The sequence below is a fragment of the Schistocerca gregaria genome, chromosome 2 (assembly GCF_023897955.1).
Source record: "Schistocerca gregaria isolate iqSchGreg1 chromosome 2, iqSchGreg1.2, whole genome shotgun sequence".
NCBI classification, from domain to species: Eukaryota; Metazoa; Arthropoda; class Insecta; order Orthoptera; family Acrididae; genus Schistocerca; species Schistocerca gregaria.
In genome coordinates, this window is record NC_064921.1 from 316,196,629 (window position 1) to 316,213,869 (window position 17,241).

Here is a 17,241-nt window from a genome sequence, read left to right on the forward strand (position 1 = left end):
AAATTTAGAAAATACTTTGTATTTCGTATGTCACAGTAATTAGTGTCAGCACACACTGCACAGTCATTGGGGAAAAGGTACATTTGGAGCGTGTGTCTTCCAGTGTTTGTTGGGATCAAAACAAAGCCAAATTGTAGTGGGGTTAAAGCACCTACTGGCAAATATGGAAGAGGCTCTGTGGACTATAGGGACATAGCCAGTAAGATAAATGAGATAAAACTCATTTAATTATTATTTTGTATTTTTAAATTGTAAGAAAGAGAATTTTCAGCTTAACCCATGAAACTGATTTTTCCGTTTTCTTTTTCCTTTTGGAAGAATGTGCTGTATCCTACATTTGTTCAAAATAAGAATGCTGTAGAAGATAAATGCAAAAATATTAGGTCTACAACTTTGCTTCCACCATTTTGCAATAGACGGCAGTAACGGCAAGTGGGGTTCGGGTGGTTGGTTGTAGGTGTAATACAGTGAGCTTAGGCATCTGTAAACATAATGCTATAAAAATATTAGTCGATTTGTGATTGTATCATAAGGTTACTCTCAATTAAGTATGCCAACTTTCGTACCCATTTCTCGCAACTTGCGGGAAGTTTTAATTTTCTGCTTTAACATGAAGATATCTGTGACTGTGGCTCTTAAAATGCTGGGTAAGACCAATGGTGAGGGAACTATCAGTGAAAGAATATGCAGAGAATGTTTTCAACACCTTAAAACGGTGATTTTGATGTCAAAGACTAGCATGGCAGTGGAAGACAGAACATTTTGATAGCTGCTGAAACAGACAGACAGTCACAGGACATCATTATCGAAAGCAATTGATGCATTCGAGCCCAGCACTGAAACCCAAATGGCCACAATACAGTGAGAGACACATAAAGGTAATTTTGCAGCAGGTCAGTGATCGACTCCATGTTGTAAAACCCATCAAAATATACATGGAAATGTTGAAATGAGAAGTCCTATTCCTTCCACCGTATTCTCCATACATTGCTCTCTCTGACTACCACCTTTTTTGATCAGTGGCATATGGTCTGGCTAACCAGCACTTCCGATCGTACGAACAAGTGCTAATTTGAATCGATTCTTGGATCCCCACAAAAGACGCCCAGTTCTTCCGCCACGGGATTCATATATTATCCTAAAGATGAGAATATAGTGGCCAGTGATGGGCCATACTATGAATCGTTATTTTTTTGTAAGTTTTTCACAATAAAGCCCCAAACTTTGAGAAAAAACTACGAAAGGAAAGTTGTAGACCTAGCAGTATCCTTCATTTTTTGTAGATAAATTTGTGAGTCACAGATTCAATTTCATAAAAAGTAAATCAAAATGAATAAGTGTCAACTGCTGGTTCAGTGGATAACATGAATTGAGAAATGACAAACTATTTGTATAGAATCGCTTTATGGAGAACTATAGTTAAAGAAGCATGCTGGAGTATCAATTCAAGATGTTTTGTTTTATTTTGAGTAGGCATCATACAGTGAGATTTTCCACTTGTCTTTGATAAACAGAACCACTTTTCATCTGTATATCTTGAAGCATTCATCAGCTCTGTGAATACTGTTGTGATAAAACTTCTTAATGTATTAAAATTATTTTCTAGACCTGGACTCAAACATGGAGCCTTGCCTTTAGTGAGTAGTGTTGTTATCACCGGAGAATTTCCCCACAAAAGTAAAGCTTCATGGTTGACATCCTGACCAGACAAAATTTTAATCTGTTAGAAAATTAACAGAAAGTGTTACAATGAAAACATGACAGGTTTTAAGGAAAAACCCTCTGTCATGTGCTGCTCAGTGGTTTACAGTGTGTTCATAGATATAATCAAAAACTTTATGTATAAGTTTTAAAGACATGAAAGTAAATTATATACATAAATAAAAAGAGTTTATCAGATTCTTCATGCAATGGTGAAGTTGATAGCATGTACTGATCTAGCCCTGGTACGTCTAACTCCATACTGAAAAATGTACCTGTCTATAAATTTGTAGATAGACTTTGGAAACTGAGTGAAGAGCAAATAGTTTGTGTAGTGGTAATTAACAGAATATCTGTTTTAGTATGTAGGGGTACTAGCTGGACAGTTGTTCTTGATATATTTTAGCCACCCAAATGTATCACAACCATCAGCATCATTTAAAACAAAATCTCATACTGTGATATCCTTATTTCATCGAGGCATGACCTTCACATATATTTAAATGGTTCTCTCCGCCCCTGATTCGGTTAACAGTTTATAGGATGGTTTCTGGGTATGAATATATGTGATTACAGGCATACTCCAATGATGAAATCTTCTCAGGTGGTCAGCTGTGTGGTGGCATCGTCTTTTCGCAAAGTTTCACTGAGTTTTGTACCCATCATCTTCAAGCAAAGTGGGTATGAAGTTGGCTGTCTGCAAGTACAAAGGATTTGATGTGGAGGAGATCTGCACCCGAGTAACTTTTTAACTGCACATCTGGTTTTTGGCATTAGAGCTCCATGTGCAGATGCTAACAATTAATTAAAAACAATCATACATACATGGTGGTTGGACTAGTCATTGTGCAAAGTAAACTCACACATTCCCATGTGTAAGAGAGCTGTGAGCAGCCAGTAGAGCATGTCACAGAGGCCATCAAGAAACTGTGTAGTTTGACCTAACGAAAGGTTAGGAGGTTGTGGTGGCGCACATGCCAAACATTCAGTGTATGCACCCCTACACCCTCCTAGCCCTTCAGCAGCTGAACTACACAGTTCCTTTGGCCTCGGTGAAATACTCCATTGGCTGCTTGTAGCTCCCATGCACACATGCACGAGTTTGATTTTTCCATACTGGCTGGTCCATCTGCCATGCATGTATGATGGTTTTCAGTTAATTGTTAGCACCTGAGGATGAAACTCCATTGTTTTGAAACCAATTGCACAGCTAAATAAATAAATTCTCAATACAGCTGAATTGGATTTATATTTACAAATACCACAGGTAGTTGGGATTGGCAGGATTTTGTGGCATTTGAAAATGTGCCTTGATAGCTACATCTGTGACCACTCATACTTTTTCAGTACACACAGAGGAACTTTAAACTGCAAGTTACACATTGTTATGACACACTGAGAAACTTTTCTTCAATGCTTTCCTGCCACACGGGGTATCCATGCAATCTGAGGCGCCTTGTCACAGTTTGCGCGACCAGCACCGTCAGAGGTTCGAGTCCTCCCTCGGGCATGGATGTGTGTGTATTGTATTTAGCGTAGGTTAGTTTAAGTTAGATTAAGTAGTGTGTAAGCTTAGGGACTGACGACCTCAGCAGTTTGGTCCCATAGGACTTATCACAAATTTCCAGTTTCAGTGCTTCCCTATACTTCAAAGTGGCACAGGTACATAACACCATGTTTCAATATAGTCAGCAAATCTCTGTAAACAACTGTCAGAATGTTCTACCAATCCTTCAGTTCCTTAACACTAGAAATCTGCTGTTTGTTCACAGAGCCATTTGTGAACCGTCGTGTGAATGTTCTCATCTTTGGAAATTCTGTTTCCCCCCTAGATGTTCCTTCAGTTTGCCAAAAATATGGAAATCACATGATGGAAGACCTGGACTTCCCGATCAGTATTTTATGGTCAACAGTGTCACAAGCCATGGACAAGTCTAAGAATATGCCTGTGTTATAGTCATCCATGTCAAGAACTTCAATTATTACTTTTGTGAACTCCGTAATGTCTGATATTCCACTTGTCCCACTTTGGAAGCCAAACTTTGCTTCATTAAAAAGGTTGTATTTATTCACGTAACTCATTAGTCTATTTATCATGACTCATTCCATTATTTTAGACAATGGTGATAGCAGTGAAACTGACCTGTTGTTTTCAATATTCTGCGCATTACTTTTCTTTAGTATGTTACAACTGGTGTGTGCTTTAGGTACTCTGGAAAAATGCCTGAACTAAAGGACTCATTTTATTATATTTGTTAATGAGGCTTGTATGCTGCCTACACTCACCTTAAGAACAGAGACTGAAACCTCATCCACGGCTGCTGACTTTTTTTAATTTCTGTATTATCTTCCTCACTTCAAGTTCTGTTGTGTGAAACACCATCACTTTACTTCCCATGTAAGTCATTGTGGGTGTTACATGTGCTTTAGGCAGATTTTGTTGTAACTTATCTGTCATACCAGAGAAACAGACATCTAAAAAATTTGCTGGTTCCTGAGGCTATTCTACCCCTGGCTTTGATTTATATGTTATTACACTTGCACTGTTTTGTTGCTGTTAATTAAGATTTTATTATTTGAATGCCTTCTAGTTTAATCAATTTCAAATTTGTTCATTGGCACAGGAGAGCAATCTTCTGCTCCAGTCTGCTAGTTATGGAAGGAACTGTTGGTGAGCTTTACACTTAATTTCATAATGGTCTAACCTATAGCAAAGAACAGTATGGTCCACAATTTGTTACAGGATATACTTACTCTCAGATGTTATGTCCCATAGTGCTCAGAGCCATTTTGATATATTGATATACTTACTGTTCTCAATTTATCTGTTAGCCCTTACACACACACACAATAATAAATTCAAATTTATGTTGATACTCCTTTTCTGAAGCCAAACTGAGAGTCTTGAAATTCTGTTGAACTAATGCTCACATACAACAACAGTCTAAATGTCAGATCCCCAGTTCCCAGTATCAATCAGTGTAACATTTGTTTTTGAAAGAATATTAACCATAAATGAGTGTTCGTTTTATAAGACTAAATTTCATTGTAACACGTTCTTGAATCAACGTGCAGGTAAATGTTGCAGTGCATCCAAATAATGCTATGATAGAATAATTTTGCTGAAAATTTATTTTCTTACCTCTCTGTAATGAAATTACCCATAAGACACTGAACTAAAGGTGGACTCTTGGTTTATGCGAACATTAAACTTTCCAGATGTGAGAAGCTTATGCAGCTCAATACAACTTTACGTGACCAGTTAGAAGAATGCCACCAAACAAATGAAGCATTGACATCTGATCTGCAGAAGCTAACTTCTGATTGGGAACAAATGCGGGAAGAGATGATGGCAAAGGAAGATGAATGGAAGGAAGAAGCTCAGGTACATTTTTCGCATTTATGTTTTTTGCATGCGTGTAATAAACTATAGTTCTTGGCTGCGCATGGTACCAAAACAATATGCAAGTCAAGTAATAGTAGAAATTATACTGTACTAATCTTACATCATGGCTTTTGAATCTGCCAGCCCTTTATCTCAAGCATTGGGTAGTGTGTTCCCCTGCATGAGGACACATACCTTCTTTCTGCTACAGGACACATATTTGCATCAACACAGAACATGTCTGCCTCTAGTTGAGTGGTCAGTGCAGCCGACTGCTATGCAGAGTACCTAAGTTTGATTCCTGGTACTGCCAGGGATTTTTCTATGGTGAGGGGACAGGTACAGGGTCCACTTAGTTTCATAAGACAATTGAGGATCTACTAGACCAATTATTAGTGGTTCCAAGGTCAAGAAATTTGACAATGACGAGGAGAGTGGTGTGCTGACCACATGCCCCCTGTACTGCATCCAGTGATGCCATTAGCAGAGGATGGCAAAGTAATCACTCAGACCTGATTGGCCTGTGTAGGGCCAGAACACTGAACTTCACCCTTTACAGCATGAAAGATAAACCAATTCGCCACATTTGCATAATACCCACAAACAACACATAAGAGGTTGCTGTACAGAAGAATAATGTGCTAAGTTAGTCTGATAGTAATTTTTACTGTCAGATGATGGTTAAAATTTGATTCTTGGGCCATGTCAACGAAGTGCACCAGTTACAGGATGAAATAATTTTTTTGTATGGTGGAAATAAAAAAATGCCTGTTACAAAAATTGACTAGAGGGGACAAGAATGATCAGTTTAATTACGTACATAAATGTTAAAAATTTGTTTTAATGAGGTTGTTGATATGCTCAGAGTAGAACAGGGACAGACAGATGGTCCAAGTAGAAGGTAAGATGTGGAAAGTCACGAAAGATATGTTCTATGAAGAAAACCTTACATTTGTTGAAGTTTGAGTACCAGAAGAAAAAAAGAAAAACAGTGAAGTTTGGGTTTACTTATGGTGACTGGAACAGCTTGTATGCAGTTATGGGGTGTCACCCCCCTATTTTTCAGTATTCTATGGTGTTTCGATGACTTCTACACAAGAGATAAGTTATTTTTATGTAATTAGTTATTACATATTTCAGAAATGATCTGTTGGCTCTATGTAATACCTTACTAAATCAGATTGGTAAAAAATATTATTGCAACATGTTTGTTTTATATAAAACACTTAAAAATGTACATAATCAAACTTCACCAAAAAGGTGCTGAATCTCATTCATTTGGAACCAAAATATGATACATTGAAGGAAAAAAATGAGGTGATATCGTCATGTTGAAACCGCAGTCGAGACCAACTCTGAAGGAAGGGTCGACATTGAAGTACAACACTTAGAACCGAAAGCATGTTCATTAATGAAAGTACATTTATTATTGATACCAATGTACAGACAAATCAGAACTGACCTCCTGGACAGAGAGTGCAGTTATTTATACAAAAATCAAAATTCCAGGCTGCTGGTATTTAAATGACCATTGAATATACAAACATAAGAAACCTTCCAGAATTGATTAATGCTAAATAACAAATAACTGCTGGTGGTTGGATTTGAACTGGCAATCTGTAGAATGCTTGCTGGTGACTCTAAGCACTACACTGTGCTGCATGTGCCACGGCTCAAGGTATTGCTCCCTCTCTTGGAGAGCCCTGACTGCAGTACACTCGATCTAAATTTGTCAATGGTCCTCTGTGTTGCAGCACTGGCAGATCCTTGCATTCCGGTCTTGTGATTACCTCCTCTTCACTACGATGAACATCGAAGGTGGACCCTCCCGTCAAAGCTTTACAATAAACGAGTGCCGCTACAGTTTCCTGAGCCTCCCCTCTGTGCTTATGAACTGTAGTAGAGTTTCATTCGAAGGACATGGGCGATGTCTTTGTGCTTTTATCTTATTGATGAAGGATCATAATCCTTGACCTCATATGGAACATGCGACAAGTGACAAATATTATGATAAGGCCCAGAGTTGTGCTTTATTAACTTTTACTATATTCCCACTTTCATCACAGGCTTAAAAATCCATACCAATTCTCCTGGACTGCATCCCACAGGCCTGTGCTTGGTGTTGTAATCCTCTTGGGCTTTCTCCTGAGTGTCCAGGGTTGTTTGCAAGCCGGCTGCCTTGCTTCTTCAGTTCTAGTGATGACGTGTTTCATGTGGTCATCCTGAGCAACATCCGGTTGAAACTCGAGCAGTGTATGCGCTGTTGTTTCGGTCTTGCTACTGTGGAGCAGAAAGAATGATGTGAAGCTTGCAATGTCTTGCTTTGCTGTGTTGTAATGTCTTGCTTTGCTGTGTTGTATGCGAATATCATGATGGGCAGTGTTGTATCTCAACCTCTCTGTTCAATTCCAAAAGCATATCTGCCAATGATATTAAAGCATTCTGTGAGACCATTCGTTTATGGATGGTAGGCAGTTGTCATGCTGTGTGTGATGTCGCAATTGAAATTATCTCTTATACTGGCCCGGACTAGACAACTTTTCCATGATCAGAGGCTATCACATGGGGGTGCTTTGTACTTCAAAGTGACATCTTCTGCAAGGAGCTTTACAATTTCTGAACTTCAACAGTTGATACACCTTTGGTAACAACATAATGGGTGAGGTAGTCAGTGCAGACTATCATCCCGTTTGTTGACTTCAGGAACTTCCCCATTAGGTTGATTCCAGTGCACTGTATTGGTGCTGCTGAAGGGGGGATTGGGGTATCCAATGTTGAGGTAATTGTAACACATGCTTCCATCGCAGGCATTCTTTACAGTGGCTTACATAGTGTCTAATGTATTGATAGATAACTGGCGAGTGATACCTGCGTCTGAGTAAGCCTAGAGTCTTAATGAATCCTTGGTGACCAGATTTTAGAGCATCAGGGAAATATTTCAGTATTTCTGACCTGCAATGCAGCATGTTCTGGCACATGCCATGTGGTGTACTGGGGTGTACTGCCTTAGTGTCACTGGCTGGCAAGCTGCATGTTGCCAGTTCAAACTCAACCACCAGCAATTATTTGTTAGGCATGCTTGTTGTAGTAGCTTAGTCAGTCAACAGCTCTGATCTTTCGAAGTCTGTGATTGCTTGTGATCCCCTGCAAAAAGTCCCATCTAAGAGTAATATCATGATAACATTGTGTTAAAACAACAAATTCAAAGAGTTTTATTTTGCCGTTGGAAGTTGTTGTTGCAGTACATGTTCCTGTTGCTTAGCTGTATTTCCCATTTGCAACCTTCAGCACAATAGTCTTCATATTGCAGAACATATCCTTCTTTAGCTGTGATGATAAGCATTCAGTGTTACAGAAAAAGGAGCCCCTGAGCCTACGACTGCCCTGACAGGGTGGTCATCATCGATGACTTTGATGAGATTTCCCGTCATCTTGGTTAATTGTTGTCCATTGACAATTTTCATCTGTGGCAGCCTCACCTCCTTAGATGGTAGCCATGCTTAATTTTCTCAAATTCAACAGCTAGACAAGTGGATGGTACCTCTGTACGGCATATTGGAGTGTGACATCCTCTAGGGTACGGTGATGAGCTTCAGATCACAGGTCAACTATAATCCTCTGCAGTTACCTGGAGTGAATAGGACTGTTGTGACGGTTGATGTCATGTGGCATAATAGTTGTCGAACACTCGTCTACTTTCTCTGCAGCAGTGCACAATGACAATGTGTCCGGGGTGTCCACATTGAAAACGAACTGGCATGTTGCCCTCCATCCTCCAAATGTCTATTCTGTTTCAGGTCATTATAATTGGCATAGGAGTTGGTTGTACCAGTGTTGGTCAGGTGCTGAGTTTTTGTTTGATGGTTGCAGCATAAATTCAATTTGGCTGAGTCCATTCTTCCTGATGGATTCAGCTGGTGACATAGATTGGTGCTAAAGATCAATATATCTTTTCTTCAACATTATCTATTACCTTGTGATGTATCGGGTTGACAAACAAGGCTGCTGTCTCTTGTGTAATGGTTGCAGCATTTCTAGCTGCAATACATTGCTGTATCTCTTCTCCTGCTATCTGGCATATACAGAGGTGAGCTCATGGTGGTCTTCCACAACTGCCATATTGACCACATTTGGCAGTCGGTAATATGTTTTATGTAATTCTTTTCTGTTACATTTCTTCAATTTGCTGGCCATTTGATGAATTCCTCTGTTGTAATATCCTATGCAGAGGAGATTATACATGTGGTCTTTGACCTGTTTCATCAAGAGTGAAATTTTATCTGCTTCTGTCATGTCAAGATTCACTATATGGCGTAGGGCCGAAACATTCTGTGTTTTTTCTCCATGACGTTACGCCCTGTTCTTCACTTGCTCTTCCCTGTGCAAACTCGCTACTAATTGTTGCCACACATTTTTTTCACTTTGACCTGGAATGTATCCCAGCTGTTGGGCGTCTCTTTGTTGTTCTTGAACAACTGCTGTGCTGTGCCACCCAACTAGAAGTACGCATTTGCCAAACACATCATGTCATCCCACCTTTTGCATTTGCAGGCTCAGTCAAATCCATTGAGCCATTTTTCAGGTTCTGACCAACATCTCCAGAAAACACTATGGATGCTTGATGTGCAACTGACTTACTGCTGTTTTGAAATCCATCTATCTCCTGAATATACAGATCTTAGGAATGATGAACTGCTCGCGTTTCAGTTCCTGTCCTTGTGGGTGACTGCTCTTTCATTGCCTTATAGGAGCCATGATAATGTAGATATTTCGAAGTACTCAGTGTCTCCACCAAACAATGTCACATTGAAACAAGTCAAAATCTGAAGGCAGGTTGATCAATGAAGTTCAACAGTTAGAACTCAAAGCATGTAATTACTGGCCCTTAAGTACAGCCAGAACAGATTTGACCTGGATGGAGAGTGCAGTGATTTATACAAAAGTTGGCTATTCCAAGGTACTGGTGTTATACAACCATCAAATATTCAGATATACAAACATAAGATATTTGAACTCGATTTACAGAAATGATCAGTATGAAATAACAAGTAATTGCTGGTGGTCAGGCTTGAACCAGTGACCTGTAGCATGCCTTCCAGTGACACTAGCCACTACACCACAATGTATTCACCAAAGGTTGTTGCAGCATAGTAGTGAAGACACTGGACTCTGTATAATCAGTGTTGGAATGGGACAGATCATTCACACCAAGTTTAAGTATGATATAGAACTGAAATGGTTTGAGAGGTACAATTTGTGTATACAGAGTTTACAAGTCCTGTCTATTGAATACCCATTAATTAACTGCAGTTCCAATAGGCAGCTCTAATAATATTAGTGACATACTAAACATAGCTCAAAATAGTGACAGGTATTGTTCACTGTATGCATCTAACTATTTTGAGTCCCTAAACACGTCCAGTTCACTATCAGCCAACATGCTGCTCATACGAAAAGTTAGCTGTAGGAATTGTGTGCAATCAGTATTCATATTTATTGTTCCAACTTGAGTCATCTTATGTCTGAACAATAATAAACTACACTTTGTTTGCACAAGGCAGAAGGCTATATGTACTCCATGCTGTCTCCAGGTCACTTTGGATGCCACACTTTTTCATTTTTCCCCTCGGTTCTTTTCAAATTGAGCTGAACCTCAGTTAATGACTTCTTTCTCAGTGAGAAACTAAAATATAACACTTTTGGTGTGAGTATTCATTACCAATTTATATTCTTCTCTTTTGTATTGGAGCATTCACTTTGACATCTTACAATACCAGTTCCTTTCTTTTTATCTCTCTTATTCAATTTAAAACTCTATTAGTGTGGCTTCTGGGTTGCAAATGAAACTCAGGATATGAAAATATCAGAAAAGATGAGTTATTAACATCAAGGAAGTCCCAGATTTAGCACTCCATTTATTTTTCTCAGATTTTCATTAGATCCATTGTCAGCATTTGATCTTCTTCATTCAGTCTTGTAGCGCCCATTTCTATTATCAGCATTTACATTTATACTTATTCATGACTAAAACTTTTATTTATAATTTTTCTGCTTGGATTTAAGAACTGTACAATCTTAAGTGTTTGGTAACACTCATTTGTCTGTTCTTCTCTAAAACCTCTTGTAAATAGAATTTGTGAGTTGGCATACCTGATGCCTGTCACTTCTGTGCCACTCAGTATTAAACAAATATATAGTATGAAAGTCTGTTACCATATGGAACAGGCGTAGTAAACCAGAAGAGAGTGGCACGTAACGTACCTCATGCACTGCAATTGCTTTATTTATAGTGCCTTGTTTAAAATATTTCTTTCAGCCATTTGCAAGTGTTCAACAACAGATTAAACTCTTTTGTCAACTTCTCTCACACCTACAAATATTATTTGCAGTTACATTGCATTTCGATATCTTGTAAATAAAAAAAACTAATACTGTAACTCTGGTGGTATCATAGATTTTTCTGTACTCTAATGGTAATAGAATTACGTATAACAAATTTACAGGTTTAAATTCATCCCACTCAAAAGCAGGAATTGCAAGGAAAATAACATCAGAGCTCTCTCAGGGCGAGTCATTGCGCTAGCCAGCAAGTAAGCTTACAGTGAATTTTACTCCATGTGAGACGGTCTATAGGAAGAATGGAGAGGCAATTAGACAAGCAACACAACATGTTCTGGCAAGAGTTAACAAATACATGAAGTTGGCAGTGGGTTGTATGAAGATTTATTGTGAACTGTACAACACTGTAATACAACATGTGTACTCCACCGCACACCAAATGGCAGCTCGCGGAGTATCTATGTAGATGTAGATGCCTGGAGATGAATGTGTTGAAAATATATGTTTTTCAATTAATACTTTGTAAAATGTGTGTTGTAATGTAGTTGTACATCTGTAAACCTGACAGTGTATTGAGTAATACAGAAAATACATAAAATGTGCAGGGCCCATAAAACCTGCTCCAAGTACTACGCTGCTCATCACCACCCACCAATTGTTACCTATTGTTTTGAAGCTGTTGCGATTACATTTTGTTATGTCACTACAAAAGCCATTGCAACTTGATTAAGACATGTGAAATAAATATCAGAGTGAGATGTATCCTCTTCAAGAAAGAATTGCAGTAGTGGAGGCATACATGCCTACTGGTTATTTGAGGAACCACAGGACATTTTTGCAAAATAAGTTTCCTGAGTATCCGTTCCAAATGCAAAATATCTTCGGACCCTTTCCATTCATACATCTTCTATGGCTGCGGATATTCAGACATCCAGATCCAAATCCAGAATCCAAAGAAGTCAAAATGTAAATAGTCACAGGTGAACATCTTGCATAGGTCTTGTCAATGTGTTTCACACAATATAGGTATGAACCCCTACAAAATGATCTGTGTCTAAGAACTAAAGGTGGAAGATAAGGCAAAACAAGTGATTTACAGTACATGGCTATGTCAAACAATTGAGAATGGAATGTTAGATCTGCTGCTGTATTTCATGAGTGATGAAGCCTAGTGCTTTCTGACAGGGCACGTGACCTCCCAGAACACCAAATACTGTCGACATACAATCCCTACATGATTAATGAGGAACCTCTTCGCTGTGAAATAATCAAAGTGTGATGTGCCATGTTAGAAAGTTGGATTGTGGGTCCCATATTTTTTAAAGAATAGTAAACACTGCTGTGTATATGCAAATTTTTGAGGAATTTTACGCACAGCTGACCTGGATGAACATACATATGCTGTCTTTCAACGTTTCACTTTAGTCAATTTCATTAATTCGTGAAAGATTCACAGAAGAAAGGACTCTGAGCAAAGGTTTGTACCCACCACATTTGCTTGACTTACCCAATCATGACTTTTATCTGTTGGGCAGTCTAAAAGGAAAAGTGTACACAAATAACCCAATAACTTTAGAGAATTTGAGGACAAAATTCATAATGAAATTTTGAGAACTGATGTGGCAGAATTGCGCAAAGTGTATATTAACGTGTTAGGGCATCCACAAAAGTGCACTGAAGCACAAGATCATTTACAGCACCTAATGTAACGTAGTGTAAAAGACAAGATCAATTCAGGAAATATAGACCTTTGCATTAGCTTATATATTATTTCTTTTGTTACATGCTTATCTATTTGTTGTTGTATCTGCTCATGGTGGGCAACAATTCATGAGGAGCAGGACCAGTTTTTCATCCACCATCCTGTACATTAAATGTATTCTATCTTGAAAACCATGCCCACATAAAGCTTTTTGTTTTAAATAGTTGTTCCTGAATATTTAACATTCCCTATTTACACACACACACACACACACACACACACACACACACACACACACACACACAGATATGTATCATTTCCAACAGGGTGTTAGTTTAAATGAGTCATAGTGTTCATCATTTGGGTTTGCAGCTCTTGTAATTTTATTTATTTATTTAACCGTGTTTGGAGTTAAAATTGTTGGATACAGGTCACGCCTTTTATGTTAAAACGCAGCTATTTCTTTGCTGCCCAAACATGCTTCGGCATCTCCATGTAGTCATCAGTGGGTTTTTGTGTATTGGAAACTGTAAAAAGTGAACATATTTTAGGTTGTAGCTGATCTAACAAAATGAGGCCTTAAAAACAGTTTTTGTTCGTACCATGGTTTTACACTATTTGGTTTTGCAGGACCATCTGTACGGGGTCCTGCAGTGCTAGCTTGTCATCTGCGAACCAAAATATGTTAATGTGAATTTTATCAGTGAGTTAACACATTCCTTGATTTTTTTTTTAAATGTGATTTTTGATATGGCAAAATGTATTGCGCGTAAGTTTCTTATTACTCGTGTTACAGTACCTATGTGGATAATGTGAATACGTCCATTGTCCACTTGTGAAAGAGGAAATGCTAAAAATTAGCTAGTAGGGCTTAATAAAATACTTATTTAAACTTACAGCCTGATAGAAACAATGTAATTCTTTAAATTTATTGAGACAGTGTGGTTCATGCAGAAGAAATCAGTATTGTACTTTTTTTCCTTATGACTTATTCCAGTGTGGAATTCCCCATAGTGCCAGACATGGTTAAGAACCGAACAGACCTGTGCCATCTTAAAAATCCATTTAAGTGTTTGCAAATTTGTCAGAATGGGATGCAAGCAGAGCACAACCCTCTTGACAGCATTTAAAATGTGTTAAATAGTGTTTAGGCTGTCTAAGCTTAATAGTTAGGCAAAATCATGATCATGTCTGTGGATTTTTGACTGAACCAAACAGTTACAATTCAGGAGTGACGAATGGTGCTGTGTGCTACTTTTGAAACAAGTTTTCAATGAAAAAAAGGGGGGAGAAAGTGGTTGCTTTAAGAAAAACCTACAGTACTTTTTGTTCTGGTTTCTATACATGTACATTTGAAGAATTTTGCCAGATGTACAAAGGCTCCTACACAATCCACAATGATGCTACCCTGTTTTGATCAGAAACCTATCGACAAAAAGAAAGGTCCATAATTTCATATATTTTCGACACATCCATAGTAATTCCTGTGTCCTATAACTTACAGATTGTGGAGGTGATGAGAGTACGCCTTGGTTTGATGGTGAATTTATGGTTCTGGATGGCATAACAGCTTGCATATTGTTGCATTGTAACATTAAACCAATATTTTACCTGCTGTGCTGTGGACCGTTCCTCCAGAAAATGATGAGCAACAATTGAAAAGAGGCAAAATTGGGCCATTACTTATCTTCATGGGGTACAACTCTCAGTACTACCTAGAGAAACGTGTAAAAATAGAATGTAACATTCCTAGCCTTCAGGAGAACTATTTCCTCCTTCACAAGTAAAAAGACTTGGTTGGGGGAATGGTGGAAGTTGTATAGGGGGGGGGGGGGGGGGGGGGGGGAACACAGGTCAGTCAAAACCTAAAGTAAGGGGGACTGTCCTGGCATAATGACATCAGACTAATGTTGATGATATGGAAATGATACATTGCTGCTCACCACATAGAAGAGGCATTGAGTCGCAGGCAGGCACAATGATGAAAAGGAATACCAGAAATATTCCAGTTTTTGTACAAAGTCCTTCAGAAGTAGAAAACACACACACATTCACACAAGCAAATCCTTACACACACTTGCCGTGTGTGGCCACTAAGAAGGACTTTATCCTAAAGCTGAAATATTTATAGCATTCTTTTTCATTGTGCCTGTCTGTGACTCAGCACCACCTCTATGTTACGAGTGGAAATCTATCCTTTTAGAGTTTCTCTTATACCTGCTATCTGATTAGCTGATGATTACATATACCAAAATGTTGTATTTCCCTCAGATGACTAATCATACATGAAATTATGTTAATGTGATGCATTGAACCATTGCATTCCTGGAGATAAAAGGTGTGCTATCTCTACAACACCAAAAATAGGTGAGCATTTATTTTACAGCCTACAGTTTGATGTAGATACCACCTTTTTAATGGATGTAGAAGAACTGTATGCATTGTGGTCATCATGTACCCAGTTGTCGAGCAGGACTTAAGTCATGTACCTTCACCTCCCCCACCCCCCTTCCCGTCCTCCTCCTCCTCCTCCTCCTCCAAATCTATCTTTACTTCTCACCCTGCCTTCTCTATACTGTACTCAATGCTGGTGGCTCCCTCTCATCCTGGGTTCTGAGAGGTCTGCCTTCCCTCTTCAAACTTCCGCAGTCAATCTCTCTCTATTCCTCAAGGTATGAACTGTTAGTTTCAAAAATTAGGTATCATATCACTTTTATTTTGACATGTGTCTGTTGTCAGTACTTGAAGTTTCACCTCCTGAAGATAAGTGCTTTAGCTGTCAATTCTGTTGTCCACAGCTCGTAGTCTAGTGGGTAGCGTTGCTGCCTCTGGATCACGGGGTCCCGGATTCGATTCCTGATCGGATTGGGGATTTTCTCTGCCTGGAGACTGGGTGTTGGTAGTGTCCTCCTCCTCCTCATCATCATCTTCTTCTTCTTCTTCTTCTTCTTCTTCTTCTTCTTCTTCTTCTTCATCAGTGACAGTTGCTAGATTGGATTGAGTTAAACATTGGACTGTGTAAAAATCGGGGGCTTCGTAGGGGCACTGATGACCACGCATTTGAGTGCCTCACAAACCAAATACTATCATTATCAATTCTGTCCCATTATTAATTAGTTTTTTCAGTCATTTCTTCCTTTTATACAACTTATAGGTAAAGAATATTGTTCATTTATAGTTTGTGCTGTCTCACTGTGAACTCACAAGCTCTGTTCAGTTGTGACCCCAACAGTAAAAATCCAGTAACATTTCTGAGCTTAGTTTTTCTCTGCAAATATTACAACTTCTGCATCAGTCATTAAATTATTACTTGTCTACTATAATTTTCAGTGATAATACAATCATATTCAGCAGTTGGGAGGTGTCTTCTAAATTATTTATCCTTGTGAAAAGCATGGCTCATATCTTGGTGTATGCAAGCTTGTAGTGTTGAGTCAAATGTATACTTCTTTTTCAACGTGTATTAACAGATTGTTATGATTTTATTACAGAGCTCTAGTCCACTGTGGATGTAAAGGGTATTGGTACTTTCTGTTCCACTGATAAAGTGAATATTGCTTGCATCCACTGTATAAGTACTTCATTATCTATTCTTAATGTTCATAACCATTTACAGAATTTTGTGGTGCGAAGATCTGTGATAATTATGTACTGTGTTACAATGTTTCAGGCATTCAATGAGTACTACACAATGGAACATCATCGCTTACTGAATCTGTGGAAGGAAGTGGTATCAGTCAAACGTCTTTTTGCAGAAACGCAAGCTGCAACACAGCGCGATCTTGCACGTATTGGAGCAGAAGTTAGCAGTACTTCACGTGAAGTGTGTTCAGTCTGCAGCAGTGTGGCATCTACTCTGCGACAAGCTCCACGTGCAGGGGTAGGTCATTAAGTTACCTGTATTTATTTAGCAGTCAAAACTCTGATTGCTTAAATTTTGCTGTGGTCTCATGCAGGTCTTTTAAATATTGGCATTACATTGCCATTTTGCTCAACAAAGGCAGAGTTCATGTCAGTTTTCATAGGAAATGATCTATGACTGTTCACAGGGAAAGAATCCTACTGATAGAAGAAATGACAGTGCAATTGAGTTTTCCTATATAATCTTGAAATA

At 38.6% G+C, this 17,241-nt stretch overlaps 1 protein-coding gene across 1 annotated transcript in view; it reads left to right on the top strand.

Annotated features, from left to right (window-relative positions):
* The window catches only part of LOC126336939 (rootletin), a 409,210-nt gene that overhangs the window by 187,389 nt on the left and 204,580 nt on the right, over window positions 1-17,241 (top strand). Inside the window, exons 5-6 of the mRNA XM_050001116.1 lie at window positions 4,921-5,086; window positions 16,798-17,007. Of these exons, the coding sequence (XP_049857073.1) occupies window positions 4,921-5,086; window positions 16,798-17,007 (376 nt within the window). The remainder of the gene's footprint in view (window positions 1-4,920; window positions 5,087-16,797; window positions 17,008-17,241) is intronic.